General features: G+C 36.2%; 2 protein-coding genes across 3 annotated transcripts; both read left to right on the top strand.

Annotated features, from left to right (window-relative positions):
- The first annotated feature begins 982 nt into the window (after window positions 1-982).
- Window positions 983-5,519, top strand: LOC116029475 (shaggy-related protein kinase alpha-like). Of its 2 annotated transcripts, none has more exons than XM_031271516.1 (13): window positions 983-1,211; window positions 1,858-2,106; window positions 2,262-2,354; window positions 2,464-2,523; window positions 2,625-2,897; window positions 3,275-3,349; window positions 3,464-3,520; window positions 3,597-3,737; window positions 3,856-3,906; window positions 4,001-4,096; window positions 4,192-4,275; window positions 4,410-4,512; window positions 4,910-5,519. In XM_031271516.1, exons 1-13 carry the CDS (start codon window positions 1,152-1,154, stop codon window positions 4,969-4,971), a joined length of 1,404 nt encoding a protein of 467 aa, XP_031127376.1. In that variant the 5' UTR covers window positions 983-1,151; the 3' UTR covers window positions 4,972-5,519. The 2 variants fall into 2 exon arrangements, with proteins under 2 accessions (XP_031127376.1, XP_031127375.1); XM_031271515.1 differs by having other exon boundaries at window positions 984-1,211; window positions 1,855-2,106.
- A 3,998-nt stretch (window positions 5,520-9,517) lies between these two features.
- Window positions 9,518-15,632, top strand: LOC116029770. The gene is made up of 7 exons (XM_031271811.1): window positions 9,518-9,589; window positions 10,546-10,773; window positions 11,416-11,468; window positions 12,174-13,126; window positions 13,280-13,425; window positions 13,845-13,934; window positions 14,268-15,632. Exons 1-7 carry the CDS (start codon window positions 9,518-9,520, stop codon window positions 15,630-15,632), a joined length of 2,907 nt encoding a protein of 968 aa, XP_031127671.1.
- The last annotated feature ends 275 nt before the right edge of the window (window positions 15,633-15,907 follow it).

Below are 15,907 nucleotides of genomic sequence, written 5' to 3'. Positions count from 1 at the left end.
CAAACAATACCCAATCAAGCTACCTTAATCTTTGTGCAAATGGAAGCGTAAAAACTACTTTATTAGTGAAAGATAACTGGGTAGTGACACATGGTGGTTTGCGGTGATGACAAGTAGGTGGACATAGCTAATTGAAGCATGTCAACCACAAATTTTAAGGGAAAGGACACTATATAAGGTGCCATTGCCCTTCCTTTTAAGATCATCATCAAATCATCATCCATTCACTTAGTCTAGTGGTCTTTTGCCTGCTATTTCAACAGTTACACTAGGTTTGTAGACTTGTGCCTTATTTGGGCCTAGTGCCTGTGAAATATTATTCTTTACTACTCATTTTATGCATCCATACCCGATTTATAATGAGTCCAATCTTGTAAAATCTATCAATATGTTTATGACGAAGTTTGTATATATATATATATATATATATATATATATATATATATAGAATTAGGATCATATGAGATCACTTGTTTAGGTAAGATCGTGAGATCAGATTTTGTGCATCCATTTAATAATTTAAAGGTCTAGATTGATTTAGACTTGAGATTGAGTTTCTTGGACATAAAAATGTTTAATGGTCTAGATTAATTTAGACTTGAGATTGAGTTTCTTGGACATATAAAAATGTGTAGTGAAATGGTAACTCGGAAACTTGGATCATCCTCATCAAAAATAAAATAAAAAATCCTCCTGAATTGTAATGCCGTCCCATTTCCAAGCCCTTCTCGAGTTCTTGGTCATCTCATAGTCTCATACCAAATGTCGGATAAATCTGACCCTCCGATCACATGATTACCAATCGACGGTCCAGGATCCGTGTTTGACTGCAAAGTACAACATGTGGTAAGTAGGAATGATTGGCCTTCAGTCATACGTTTGACCAGACATTTCTTTATGTTTTTTTGGATTTGAATTTGGAGAGAGAAAGTAAAAAGACAAATGGGAGACAGATATTTCTGAGAAAATTCTTTATCAATTCTCTCTCTCTCTCTCTTTCTCTGCTGTTATAGCGAGAGAGAAGAGAAGGGAGAGAAACGCCTTTCATATTTCTTTATTTCTCTTTCTCTCTCCTGCATTCTCTTCTTGAATCTCCATTGAAGACGATTCGGGAAGGTTTTCTTGGTTGAAAGGGAGAGAGAAAGGGAGAAATGAATGTGATGCGTCGCCTCAAGAGCGTTGCTTCTGGCCGCTCTTCAGTTTCAGATCCTGTAAATTCCCTTCCCTCTTTCCTTTCCTTTCCTTTCATTAATTTTTCTTCTATTTATGTGGATATATATACCCTCTCTGTCAAGCACTTGATTTGTGTATGTATATTCCATGTGATTTGATTTGGCTTTTGAGAAACTGGTATGGAAATAAAATCAAATGTTCCCTACTTGTTGCCATAGTTTGATGATTTACACCCAAAAAAGTTCATATTTTGATTAATTTGCCATGAGATTTACCGTTATTGAGCTTTTAAAATGATCAGAATAGTGGGACAGATCAAGTCTTTGATGGCAATCTTAGCGTGTGTGAGGAAACGGATTGGAATATGTTTCTTAGTGGGTTTTTTCCCTAGTGATTTATGTTAGATTTGTAATTTGATTCTTGTTGTATCATATACAGTTTTGTGAATGCTTGTTTGGTTTATCTGTATCCTAAATTGTTTGGCCGAGGCCCAGTAAAGGCTAAGTCTAGCACCCAGTGGCTGGGGAATTGTTGGATGTAGGCCGGTTAATGGCTTAAGGGCTCTCGAAAATGTGTGGCGTTATAAGAAAATAAAGTTGTGCCTTTGCTACTAGCAATAGCTTTTGGCATAGTGGTAAGGGCTTGATTCTAACATAATGTTTTTGCTCTATTTATTTTCAGCAGGGAGGGGATTCCAGCATAAAGAGAGTGAAGGTTGCACAAGATTTTGATCAAAGGATTGCCGGTAAACCTGAGTCTGAAGAAATATGCACTACTGCTCCTATGCACGAAGCCGCTTCTGCATCCCAGGAAGATTCATCTGGCATATCCTTCGAACCAAGATCTGACAAGTCCGGATATGAAGAGCTTCCGAAGGAAATGCACGAAATGAAGATTAAAGATGACAAATCCGATAATCAGAACAACCTAAAGGTGGTCTGTCTGCTTTATTTTGCATGTCCGATGTGTGTATATTGTTTTCTCGCCACTTGTTTAAGTGAATGGATATTTTGGGTCTCTGTGATGAATGTGGCATTTTGAAAACTGCAGTGTCACTCGTAAATTAATAATTTGTTTACGCCGTGCAGGATATGGAACCTGTTGTTATTACCGGTAATGGAACAGAAACAGGCCAGATAATAGTAACTACTGTTGGTGGTCGAAATGGAGAACAGAAACAGGTGAACCTTGATTTCAACTGTTCTATGTCGTTGGGCCTTTGGTCCCACTTTACAGTTTCGTTTTGGGTTTTCTTATGATAGTAGAAATGACATAATACTTCGGTTCTAGGTATTGTCCTATATGGCAGAGCGTGTAGTTGGCACCGGTTCTTTTGGAGTTGTTTTCCAGGTAAAGTAGCGGGGTGCTATTGTATGAAAAGAAGTTTTTGAAGTCTTATAGAGTTGTGCGTGCCGTGTGTTAATTCTTCGATTGCTTTTGCTAAATCTTAGGCTAAATGTCTCGAAAGTGGCGAAGCTGTTGCAATAAAGAAGGTGCTACAAGACAGAAGATACAAGAATAGGGAGCTCCAGATTATGCGCATGCTCGAACATCCTAATGTCGTTCAGTTGAAGCATTGCTTCTATTCGACTACTGAGAATAATGAAGTGTTCCTTAACCTTGTCCTGGAGTACGTGCCTGAAACCGTTTACCGAGTTTCTAGACACTATAGCAGAATGAACCAACACATGCCTGTTCTATATGTCCAACTTTATACATACCAGGTGAACTTTGGTACTTGGTTACACTATAGCAGTCTGGATTATCATGTGTAGCTAATTACTCCCTCTGTCCCCATTTTATGTGTCTGGTTCGATTAACAAGACTTGACTTGAAGTTATTTTGAATTCAATTTTTTTAAAATATTTAGTATTAGTATATAAAATTTATACATTTAGAAATTACAATAAAAGTACTATAAAACACAAATAATCAAATTTAAAAATAATTAAAATATACTAAAGAAAATAAGCCAAGAAGAAAGAGTTGATTTGATTAATGAATAGTAAATAAGACAAGTAAAATGGGACAAAAGGAGTATTATTTTTTAGAACTTTGGCCTTGAGCTTATCTTTCTTTTCTTTTCATTTCTTCTTTCCAGATTTGCCGAGCTCTGAATTATATTCACAATGTAATTGGTGTGTGCCACCGTGACATTAAACCACAAAACCTATTGGTGAGTGTTTATCTTCAACTGTGATGGTTCCACCTTTAAACATCCCCAGATAAAATTTCTTCCTTATGTGTGTGTCTCTTTTGAATTAAAAGTTGTGATGTTTGAATGCCACAGGTTAATCCCCACAGTCACCAGCTAAAGATTTGCGATTTTGGGAGTGCAAAGATGCTGGTTAGTGATAATTGTCGAGTGCTGGATACTCTCTGTTGGTTAATAGTTTAGTAAAATTTTATTTGTCTTACTGTAGGTGCCTGGTGAACCAAATATATCGTACATTTGTTCTCGCTACTATAGAGCACCGGAATTGATTTTCGGAGCTACAGAATATACCACGGCAATTGATGTGTGGTCTGTTGGTTGTGTTATGGCTGAGCTACTTCTCGGGCATGTGAGTTAATTTTGTCGCTTTACTTTCTTGTGCGCTCTATCTAATGGAATCTGTGAATCTTTACCAATTTACCCTTGGTATAAATTTCATCTGACATGGACTGTTGCATTGCCTGCAGCCTCTCTTTCCGGGAGAAAGTGGTGTTGATCAACTAGTTGAGATCATTAAGGTATGTTGTTGTCAAAATGCTTTGCACTTATCGTATATTTTAATTATTCTCTTAGCCTTGGGCTCTATCTAATAGTTTTTTGATGTACAATCAGATTCTCGGGACACCAACTAGGGAGGAGATTAAGTGTATGAATCCAAACTACACGGAATTCAAGTTCCCTCAAATCAAGGCTCATCCCTGGCACAAGGTTCATTCTCTTATTCCCTCGGATTCTGAAATGCTAAACGATGTTGACAAACCCCCAGAAGGGATGTGTTTAATAAACGATTCTTATTTTTTCAGGTTTTCAATAAAAGAATGCCTCCCGAGGCAGTGGATCTAGTTTCAAGACTGCTCCAGTATTCACCTACTCTGCGCTGTACTGCTGTGAGTGAATGAACGAATGAATGATATGCGCTATTTGTTTTAAAAAATCGAAACTGTTATTTTTCCATTGTTTCCAGTTGGAAAGCCCTATTTGTTTTAAAAATCTAATTTTTTTTTTTTTCCATTGTTTCCAGTTGGAAGCTTGTGCACACCCGTTCTTTGATGCTCTAAGGGACCCAAATGCAAGCCTGCCAAATGGGAGACCTCTGCCGCCTCTATTTAACTTTACCCCTCAAGGTCTGCTGTTGTCTATTTACGATTTTCTGTGTTATGGTATACATTTTGCTCACTGTTGTAAAAATTGGCCTAGGCGGCCCTCCTAGGCGCTAGACGCCCCTAGGCCGAGGGGATTTTACCCTTAGGCGGGCATTAGTTGGCTGGCTAATTAGTTGGCCTAGGCGCCTGAGTTGGAAAAATCGGCACCCGACTAGGTGACCTAGGCGCCCGAGTCGGCCAACTTGGCACCCAACTCAGCCGAGTGTTTTATTTTTTTGGTGTGCAATATGTACACTGCTGTTTTTTTTTTATTATTACTCCGTATTATTATTATTACTCGCCCGCCTAGGTGGCGCTCGAATAGCGCCTTGCGCCTTCTACAACATTGTTTTTGCTAATTGAGCCATGCCTTATGCAGAGCTCTCTGGTGTACCTGATGAACTGCGGAACCGCCTTATTCCGGAGCATGCAAGGAAATGAACTTTTCAAGAGGGTGGTTTATTTAGGCTCTGTAAATGAGTTATTGTGAGGTTAGACCCGCCAGTATGATCACTGCTATTTTGCCCCGGTAAAGGAGGATGCTTTCCTCCATTTTTTTTTTAATCTAGTTGAGAAGAAAGGCGAAAGCAAGTTGATCCATCAAAGCATTTTTATTTCTTATTTTTTGGGGAATTTGCTGGCAAGACTTTGAAGCAAACGTGAAAGGGATTGCTTGGCAGTGAGATATTCTTATATTTATTCGTTACTTTATATTTGTAATTATGATGGGATATGTTAGATCAGCGTTTTGTAGCAGTGTTTAGTTTGTGGGTTTTTGTTTGCCTTCAAACTGGACATAGCCATAGGCCATAGCCAGATTGCCGTAGGATTATTACCATTTTTGTTTGCTCCCACTTCACTCGTCTCATAGGAATGTGAAGAGTCTTTAATTTATTTCATTATTGAACGGACTATGAAGTTTCACTTTTGGTATGTAGTTAACTATTGATTCTGTTGGTGTATATTGACTCGGAGTGACACCCGGTAAATACGAATGTGAAAACGAAGAAGTTGGATACGTGAAATTTTAATTACGGACGGAAGTTGGAGACGTTAAATTCACTGTCAATTTGCACACAAATAACGTGGTGTATTGAATATGAATATTATTCTATTGGTTCACAAGGGAAATAATCATGAGATTATAGAAGGAATCATGTTCAATTGAATTAGAGAATAGAAAAAGAATATCATTTATATAATCAAAATGTCCTTATTCAAAATAAAATGTATACAAATATATATTTACTCACCATAAAATAACAAAATACAAAATATAATAATAATTATTGGATTTTTGTTTTGTTCTTGAATCTCTTTTTATTTAGAAGGAAAAATTGTCAAATAAGCCGTAAAACTTTACTTAAAAATTAAAGTCAATTATGTTCCTAAATATTTTAGAGTTGCAATTAAACCCATTAACATTGTATTTGGTGCAATGAAGTCTAAAAATTGACATGTGATAGCAGGTCACTAAGGTTCTGGCAACTCACCAATGATATTTCGACAAGAAAATGATCGACGACTGGTGAACATTCGCCAATCGCGGATAAGGAAGGCAACGCTGTGTGGCCTACTCCGGTGAGAAGTGACCCAACGTCGCCAAATCAAATCACATCATTTTTTTGGGATAAATATGTAAAATCATTCATTTTCAATATTTTTAAGTACCTTTTTGTTTACTTTTGATTGCTTTCTCATCAAAAGACGATTGTGTAAACAGGAAAACTTGATATAGAGCACTTGTGCTCTAGGTTTTACACATTTATGTTGATCATTCTTTTATGGGAATTATACTTTTTATGGGTGCATAATCAACGAAAGTGTAAAAATGAAAGGACATGCATAAGAAAGCATGCAGAAAATGTGTTTATTTCAAAGTGACTTATAAGATACCTTAGAAGTTGTTGGATATTGAAAACTTTAACATGGTTCGAGGGAATTACAATTCCATTCTTACTTAATTCCCACCTAATGTTAAATGCAACTAAATTCTTTCGAAAAAATTGCAATTACATCCCTCATTTTCATGGAATTAGAATCTCATGCCCCCCTAAGATTTTAATTCCATGGATTTTAAGAAGACATAAAGATAATGCTAAGACAAAATTACCTTTTTTTTTTAAACATAAAATTGATGTTTGACTTTCACTTCTAAATTATGGCGTGTATTATTCTTTGACTTCCGTTTGTATATGTTCATTTAAATCTTTATATGCAACAACTATTCAAAATTTGCATTCTTTATATGCATTGTTTATATACAACAACTTTCGTGTATGTCCTTTGAATTCTTTATATACAAAACTCTTCAAAATTTGCATTCTTTATATGCAACAAATCTAACAATTTGTGAATTAATTTTTGAATTATAAATACTAACAACAACAACAACAACAACAACAACAATGGACATTTTGGACTTGCATCCCAAGATTTTTTGCGATTCTTTTACCACCTAATTCCTTCTCTCCAACCAAACGCCTCGTAAGAGAACGAGAGTTGCATCCCAAGATTTTTTGCGATGAAAGAAAAAACCATACAATTCTAGCAACACTTCTATATGGTCATGCATGACATTGACTTTCATCTCTCATGCCTTGGGTAGTCTACATAGAATTTTGAGACTGATCTTTTTTTTTTTTTTTGACTTATCTCTTGACTACGATATACTATTTCACTTAGTAGTTTCATAAATCTGCTCTCCATCTCAGTAATGTTTTTCCCACTGGTCATTTTGAAGTCCTCGAACTTCTTCATGGCGATGACTAGTTTGTTTTCCTTCTCCTATTCATCTCCTTCGTCAATATGTAGTAAAATTTCTCATATTTGCATGGCAGATTGACACTTACGTATTATTGGAAAAATAGTGTCATCAACTACTTTGAAGAAGATGTCTTTAGCAATGTTATCGAGATTGTTCCTCTTCCTATCTTCAGGGGTTAATTCCTGCCTTAGCTTTGGAATGTATCTAGATGCTTCAGCAGTTTGGTTAGTGGTTGTGTTGACCATCATGATCTCCACAGGACCACTTGTGATAACCTTCCACATCTCCTCATGCAGGGCATAAAAATGAGCTTGCATTCAGATTTTCCAATCATTAAATCAATCAATATTAAATATAAGGTGCTTAGAGAGAGAACCTTTCATTTTTTTTGAAACAAGAGAGAACCTTTCATTTTAAGAAAAATAATGTGCCAATACAAATTTTCAAAATAAAATTTAAATGAGCTTGAATTTAGAAAGTTAGAATTTATAAAACGCATCAGAATTTTAATCTTAACTTCTTTTTAATGTTATGGCATGTTTTGTTTTATTAAAAGTTACATTTTGAGTGTGAATGAAATAAGTAATAAATGATTGCATAATGTAAATGAGAAATAGAGATCTTATAGTGGTTCAGTCAACTCGGCCTACTCCAACATTCTCCTAGAATTTCTTATGAGGTTCCCTCTAGTATTTCACTCCAATATAGGTGGAGAGGACTTGTGCTTTGATCACTAGACCATTTAAGCCTCCGGGTTTCACAAGCTACACTTGTTAATTCTTATCTTTTTAGTTTATCAAGTAGAGATCTTAGATTTGAACACATGAAGGTTGTTCTTCCCCAACTGATGACTTGGTGTTGAGTGCTTCTTGAGATTGCCAAAGTTTTCTCTTGATCTTAAATGATTTGTATTTATCTCTCATTGGTAAGCTTGATTCACTTGAAAGCAGTTTTGAGCACTTGTAAATTTTTCTTAAAACGACTAGTACCTCCTTTGGCTTTGAATGAAGGTATTTATAGACATCTTGAATTTTGTCAGTTTGAGGGAAGCAAATTTCAAATCAAATGTCATTATCTAGCGTGCAATGACTAGTGGTTGCATAGTAGATTGCCTTGTTAGATTTTTCAGTCATTGCATGACTTTCAGCTCCTTAAGACTTAGTTTTTTAGTCATTTCTTTGTCTTGGCTATATCAAGAAATCTACCTTGAGATGTATACCTAGGATTTAAGGACCTATATAACATTCTTCTTGCTAGCCGTGCGATTGAGAATGATCACTATATTGTCAGTAATTAAGCCTGAGCATCGGACGAGTTCGGACAGTATAAATATAGGAACCGCCAACTCGTTTTAGATTTCGATTTCGACTAATCTAATCCGTAAAATTTTTGTAATTAAACCCCACTGATATATACATTTTCGGATTCGAATGTGTTTTATCAGATTTATTAAACAAAAAAAAAAACTCAAAAGTAAATAAACTTACAAATTGCAATGTATACAACATAGTATTTTGTATTCACAGTTTCACACTATATACGATGTATCCAACACATGAACACAATATATCACAATAAGACGAATAAATGGAAAAAAAAAATTAGGGTTTATGATTTACTTCGTTTTTTTGTTCTTTTTCAAAAATTCCTCAGAGAATAAGGGTTTCTACAAGATCGACTACGACCGTCCGAGACGTAGGGCTTCAACTTGTCACCACCGGTCTACCAATGCGTACTGATACACTGTCCTTGTGACAAGTACCACTGGACCACCATGAATGAGCCATTGGAGAAGAGATTCGAGAACTGAGAGTTTCTCGAAGAAGATATTCGAGAATTGAGAGTCTCAAGGAGTGAGAGAGTGAGACTGTAACTCTGTGAGAGGATTGAGAACTGAGAAGGAGAGAAGATACAAGAATTGGTGGGTAGAGAGACTGAGAGAGAAGTAGAGAATAGAGAATAAACGCAGTCGTAAGGGAAGTAGGAAATAGTCTAGGGCATCTGCAGTCTACTTATAACACACACACACAACCACAACCACAACCACACACACACACACACAACCAAAACGATGTCGTATAGGCATATCCTAATCTAACCCTAATTATTTTCGGATATTCGGGAGGGTCGAATATCAAACTATACCCCCTTGCACAAATTAATAAATTCAGCATGTTATTCTATTTGGGTTGAATATCCATACTTTGGATACGGTTATCCATGCCGAGAATGGTTTCGATTTTCGGGTTGGACATAAATTTCGGGTGGGTCGAGTATTGCATAGGCCTATCAGTAATTGTGTTTATTGTAGACTATTTACCCAGGTGGTGACTTGATTACTTTGTGGCATGATTGTTTAGAATCAACTTGGTATTCAACATTTTGAGCAACCTTTCGAATTTGACCATATAACAAAGGTCAATCCATTAATGTAATATTACCTTTCGGTTAATTTTACCTTTTAGTCCCAATAACTATCCTATGTAAGGTTATCTTGAACCTTCAGGGTCTTCATTTCTTCAACTATTCGGTCTTCAAAACTTTTACCTTCCGGCCATAACCATTCGTTACCTTTTGGATCCTTAACTTTTTTAACTTTTGACTTTCCTAAAGCTACCTTTCAAATCGAACTACTATCTAGCACTACTACAGAAATCACATACAACGTCGGCTAAATAATTACCCGAAGTTAAAGGTTCATTAATTAATTAAAAATAAATAAAAACCCTTTAACATCGGTTATTTACTAATAATTGACGTTAAAGGGTGTAGGTTAGACGACGGTGCGATACGACGTCGTCTAAGAGATTAGCCGACGTCGTATCGTGTATATTAGCCATCGACGGATGATACGACGTCGGCTAACCTACCTAGCCGACGTCGTGTCACGCCTATAATGGCATTCGGGCATCGATACGACGTCGGCTAGGAGTGGTAGCCGACGTCATATCCAATTAGTATTAAGCCCGGCGCGATACGACGTCGGCTTCCACTCCAAGCCGACGTCGTATCGCGCCTATAATGGCATTCGGCCATCGATACGACGTCGGCTATGAGTGGTAGCCGACGTCGTATCATTAAGCCCGGACGCGATACGACGTCGGCTACCACTCCTAACCGACGTCGTATCGCGCAGATTTATAATATTTTAACCTACAACGTCGGTTATTATAAATAACCGACGTTGTAGGGTTTTGAATATAGTCCAAATACCTTCAATTTTAGACCTTACTTGTGCTTCAAATTAGGAATTCAACAGTACAGTCGTCTCTTTTCAAAACAGAACAGTTGTCGTCGTCTTCCGTCCATCCGTCGTCGCCGAAGGAGGAACGCCGTCACCGTCGCCGCGAAGCCCACCATTCGCGGAGCACGCCGTCGCCGCGAGGAGGAACGCCGTCGCCGCGAGGTCCTCTGCAGCCGCGAAGGACGTCGCCGGGAACTCCTCCGCACCGCCGCACTGCCGGATCGGAAATCTAGTAATTTTTTTTTAAATTTTGAATTATTATAGTTTAAAATAATTATATTTGTATGATTTATTAATACATTTCGAATTTTCAAAATTATTTATTGTTTTTGGTTATATATTTCGAATTTTTGTTAATTAATTTCAAATTTTGATAGTTAATGTTAATATGTTTTGAATTTTAGAAATTATTGTGTGTTTTATTAGGTATTATTATTGTATTTCGAATTATTGTTAATTTAATGGTAAATTTTAGTAAATAATGTTAATATATTTTGAATTTTAGGGTTGAGACCTAGCCTATCAATTATATATATAAGAATATATTGATGCAAGACTAGATCATTATCCATAACTTGATCTTAAACCTTAATTTCACTTTTGATTTTTAATTAAATTAAATAAGAATAGTTAAATTATTCATTAATATATATATATATATATATATATATATATATATATGTTTGACTCTATTTGCTTGTAATGTTAAGGTAGGTAATTGTTAATTAAGGAGTATTATATGTTTTAAATTTTACACATTATAAAATCATTAAATCATTAAAGTATTTAGTTTCTCCTTTAATTTCCTAGAACATTACTTTATACTACATTACAAATAGTTTTAGTTATGATCAAATCATCCTTTCCATTATAGGTGATTAGTTTGATTCGAGGTTTGCTTATCGACGTGGACAAAGCTTTGGTGAGGTAAGATCTTTATTTATTTATTTTTCTACGAACATTCGACTTTCTCGTATGCATCCGATGATTAGCCACACCGTGGTCTGTGCTTATTTATGTTTTCGGCTTTTTTGTATGCATTCGGTGATTAGCCACACCGTGGTCTGTGCTTATTTATGTTTTCGGCTTTCTCTTATGCAACCGGTGATTAGCCACACCGTGGTATGTGCTTATTTATGTTTTCGGCTTTCTCGTATGCATCCGGTGATTAGCCACACCGTGGTCTGTGCTTATTTATGTTTTTGGCTTTCTTTTATGCAACCGATGATTAGCCACACCGTGGTGTGTGCTTATTTAAGTTTTCGGCTTTCTATTATGCATCCGGTGATTAGCCACACCGTGGTCTGTGCTGAAGTTAGTTTTAGTTATTATATTTGTTGAATCAATGATTGAATGTTAACACAAGATTAATTAGAGTTAATATTATTTTAGATTGAGTTGTCATTGATAAAAGTTGGATGCATGCTTCTCGGATTAGTAGGGAATATGATGACGGAGTTAAAGAGTTTTTGGACTTTGCAAAACGTCGTCTTCCGAATAAAAATGGGAGGTTTTTTTGTCCTTGTAAGAAGTGTTGTAGTTTAACAAAATTAAGTGCAAATGACATATATGATCATCTAATTTGTGATGGAATTAATCTAAGTTATACAAAATGGATATGGCATGGTGAAGGGGGGGGGAAACTAGTACATCTAACACTTATGTTGACAACGAAGCAAATGAAGATGATGAGTCTGAAGATTGGTTAGATGAAATGTTTCACGATGTTGGAGAAGAGTTCACCGATCGATCAAATGAGTTAGATGAATTATTAAGTGATTCAAAACAACCTTTATGGCCAGGGTGTAGTAAATATACTCGGTTATCTGCTGTTCTGAAATTATTCAATTTAAAAGCTGGAAATGGATGGAGCGACAAGAGTTTTACAGCTTTACTTGGGTTATTAAAAGATATGCTTCCAGAAGATAATGAACTTTCAAAGAATACATATGATGCCAAGAAAATTCTGTGTCCCATGGGTATGGAGTATGAAAAAATACATGCTTGTCCTAACGATTGCATATTGTTTAGGAATGATTACAAAGAATTGCATGCATGTCCAATCTGTGGGGCATCTCGGTACAAACCAAGAGATGCATGTCCAATCTGTGGGGCATCTCGGTACAAACCAAGAGAGCATGTTGTTGGTAGTGGGGCATCTCGGTACAAACCAAGAGAGCATGTTGTTGGTAAGGCAGCATCTCGGTACAAACCAAGAGAGCATGTTGTTGGTAAGGCAAGTTTAAAAGGGCAACCAAGAGAGCATGTTGTTGGTAAGGCAAGTTTAAAAGGGCCACCAAGAGAGCATGTTGTTGGTAAGGCAAGTTTAAAAGGGCCACAAGCTAAAGTTTTGTGGTATCTCCCAATTCTTCCAAGATTTAAGCGTATGTTTTCAAATCCAAGTGACGCGAAAAACTTAACATGGCATGTAGATAAAAGAATATCTGATGGAAAGCTTCGGCACCCTGCTGATTCTCCTCAATGGAAAACTTTTGATAATGCTTTTCCTGAATTTGGCCATGAGTCTAGAAATCTTAGACTTGGACTTTGTACTGATGGAATAAACCCTCACGGAAACCTAAGTAGTAAGCATAGCTCGTGGCCAGTAATGTTGGTGATTTATAATCTACCTCCTTGGTTGTGTATGAAACGCAAATATATATTATTGTGTTTGATGATATCTAGGCCAAAACAACCAGGTAATGATATAGATGTCTTTTTGGCACCTTTGGTTGAAGATTTGAAAAAATTGTGGGATGAAGGTGTGATAGTGTTTGATGCATACCGGAAAGAGAATTTTAAGTTGCAAGCTATGCTTTTCTGCACAATCAATGACTTTCCAGCATATGGAAACCTGTCTGGGTATAGTGTCAAAGGACATAAGGCATGCCTTATTTGTGAAGAGAATACATGCTATTATCAACTTGTTCATGGTAGAAAGACAGTTTACATGGGTCACCGGAGGTTTCTTGATAGATTTCACCCTTATAGGAGATTAAAAAAGGCTTTCAATGGGTAACAAGACTATACAAATGCTCCACAACCACTGACTGGGATTGAAGTTTATGAACGTGTGCAAGGTATAAATGTTACTTTTGGTAAGACTCAAAAGCTTGTGCAAGGTATAAATGTTACTTTTGGTAAGACTCAAAAGCTAATATCTCAAAGAGGTAAGAGGTCAAAAACTAATGTTGAGCTAATATCTCAAAGAGGTAAGAGGTCAAAAACTAATGTTGAGGTACGTTCAAATGAAAAGAGTCCATGGAAAAAAAATCTATATTCTTTGATCTTCCATATTGGAAGACATTAGATGTGAGGCATAGTATTGATGTGATGCATGGGAAGACATTAGATGTGAGGCATAGTATTGATGTGATGCATGTGGAGAAAAATGTATGTGATAGTAGTATTGATGTGATGCATGTGGAGAAAAATGTATGTGATAGTATTGTTGGAACTCTTTTAGAGGAGAAAAATGTATGTGATAGTATTGTTGGAACTCTTTTAGACATAAAAAATGTATGTGATAGTATTGTTGGAACTCTTTTAGACATAAGGGGTAAGACTAAAGATGGACCCAATGCTAGATTAGACTTGATTGAAATGAACATATGAGCTACATTAGCTCCACGCTAAGGGGATAAGAAGACATATTTGCCTCTAGCTGCTCATACTTTATCAAGAAAGGAGAAAATAAGTTTTTGTGAGTGTTTACGTGGAATGAAGGTACCACAATGGTATTCATCAAATATCAGAACACTTGTGAATATGCAAGATTTAAAATTGGTGGGATTGAAATCTTATGATTGTTATGCCTTAATGCAACAACTATTGCCAGTGGCTGTTAGAGGTATATTGCCTAAAAAGTTGAGATATACTATTATACGGCTTTGTTTCTTTTTCAATGCTATCTGTGGAAAAGTTATTGATCCAGACAAATTAGATGAATTGGAAAATGGTATTACTGTTACATTGTGTCAGCTAGAGATGTACTTTCCACCTTCATTTTTTGATATCATGGTTCATTTGGTTGTACATTTGGTGAGAGAGATAAGACAGTGCGACCCTGCCTATTTGAGGTTGATGTGCCCATTTGAACGATACATGAAAGTGTTAAAAGGTTATGTGAGGAACCGATATAGACCAGAAGCATCTATTGTTGAAAGCTATATTGCTGAGGAGGTTACTGAATTTTATACTGAATACTTGGCGGGGGTAGAAGCTATTGGTGTTTCTAAGTATCGACATGAAGGAAGAATTGCTGGGAAAGGTACTCGAGGAACTAATGTGCAAGATATGCCTCGTAAAGATGTTGAGCAAGCACATTTGTACATCTTGCACAATACAAGTGAAGTTGAGCCATATTTAGATGAACATAAGGCCTTGATTAAAGAGCAAAATCCAAGAAGGACATACATGTGGATTGTGAGCGAACATAATCGTAATTTTATTAGTTGGTTCAAAAGTAAAGTTCTTAAAGATAAAAATGTTTCTGAAACTGTACGATGGTTAGCTCATGGGCCTGGTATGCAAGTCATATGTTATACTAGATATGATATTAATGGGTTTTCTTTTTATACAAAAGAACAAGATGATATGAGCATTATGCAAAATAGTAGAGTTTCTTTAGTTGCAAATTCAATGCATTTCAATAGTTCGAAAGATAAAAATCCTGTGATTGTAGAGTTGTCATATTATGGTGTGATTGAAGAGATATGGGAGGTTGATTATGTTCAGTTTAGGGTGCCGATGTTCCGATGTAAATGGGTAGATAGTAAACACGGTGTGAAAGCTAATGAGTTAGGATTTACACTTGTAGATCTGAACAGAGAAGGTCATAAAAATGAGCAATTCATTATGGCATCCCAAGCAAAACAAGTATTTTATGTTACTGATTCTTGTGATAAAAAATGGTCAATTGTCCTTCATGGAAAGAAACAAATTACTGGTGATTTGAATGAAGATGTTAGTTTTGATATTGAGGAAATCCCACCATTTTCTTTAAGTTTATTGCCAGTCATGGTGGATAATGAGATAGATGAAGTGCATGCATCACGGGATGATCATCATGAAGGGATATGGGAGCATTGATATTACTTGTAATGCTTTTAACTTGTTCTTGTGTTTACACTATCTAAATATTTATATTTATGCATACTAATAATTTCTTTGCTAAACAGACATATGGATTCATCAGATGATCCCACTAATGATAGTACCACCCAAGATACTAATACCACTGCTAAGAAAAAGAGGGGTGTCACTCGACTGAATAAATTAATTTTACAGCGTGCTACTGTCGAAAAGAAGAAGGTAGTTGAATTTGAAGGACTGGAGCCGATTGGAGAAAACAGCTCTAAATTCAA

The sequence above is a fragment of the Ipomoea triloba genome, chromosome 9 (assembly GCF_003576645.1).
Source record: "Ipomoea triloba cultivar NCNSP0323 chromosome 9, ASM357664v1".
NCBI classification, from domain to species: domain Eukaryota; kingdom Viridiplantae; phylum Streptophyta; class Magnoliopsida; order Solanales; family Convolvulaceae; genus Ipomoea; species Ipomoea triloba.
The sequence above is the reverse complement of the archived record's forward strand: the minus strand, read 5'-3'. Positions and strand labels throughout refer to the sequence as shown.

What these genes read in the sequence shown, in the direction of transcription:
- LOC116029475 (XM_031271515.1), top strand. Translation starts at nt 1,152, where the DNA reads ATGAATGTGATGCGTCGCCTCAAGAGCGTTGCTTCTGGCCGCTCTTCA. An exon ending in TCCAACTTTATACATACCAG is followed by an intron (nt 2,898 to 3,274) that starts GTGAACTTTGGT and finishes TCTTCTTTCCAG; the next exon opens with ATTTGCCGAGCTCTGAATTA. An exon ending in AGGCTCATCCCTGGCACAAG is followed by an intron (nt 4,097 to 4,191) that starts GTTCATTCTCTT and finishes TTATTTTTTCAG; the next exon opens with GTTTTCAATAAAAGAATGCC.
- LOC116029770 (XM_031271811.1), top strand. Translation starts at nt 9,518, where the DNA reads ATGCCGAGAATGGTTTCGATTTTCGGGTTGGACATAAATTTCGGGTGG. An exon ending in CCCTCACGGAAACCTAAGTA is followed by an intron (nt 13,127 to 13,279) that starts GTAAGCATAGCT and finishes CTTTGGTTGAAG; the next exon opens with ATTTGAAAAAATTGTGGGAT. An exon ending in TGATGCATGTGGAGAAAAAT is followed by an intron (nt 13,935 to 14,267) that starts GTATGTGATAGT and finishes CGTGGAATGAAG; the next exon opens with GTACCACAATGGTATTCATC.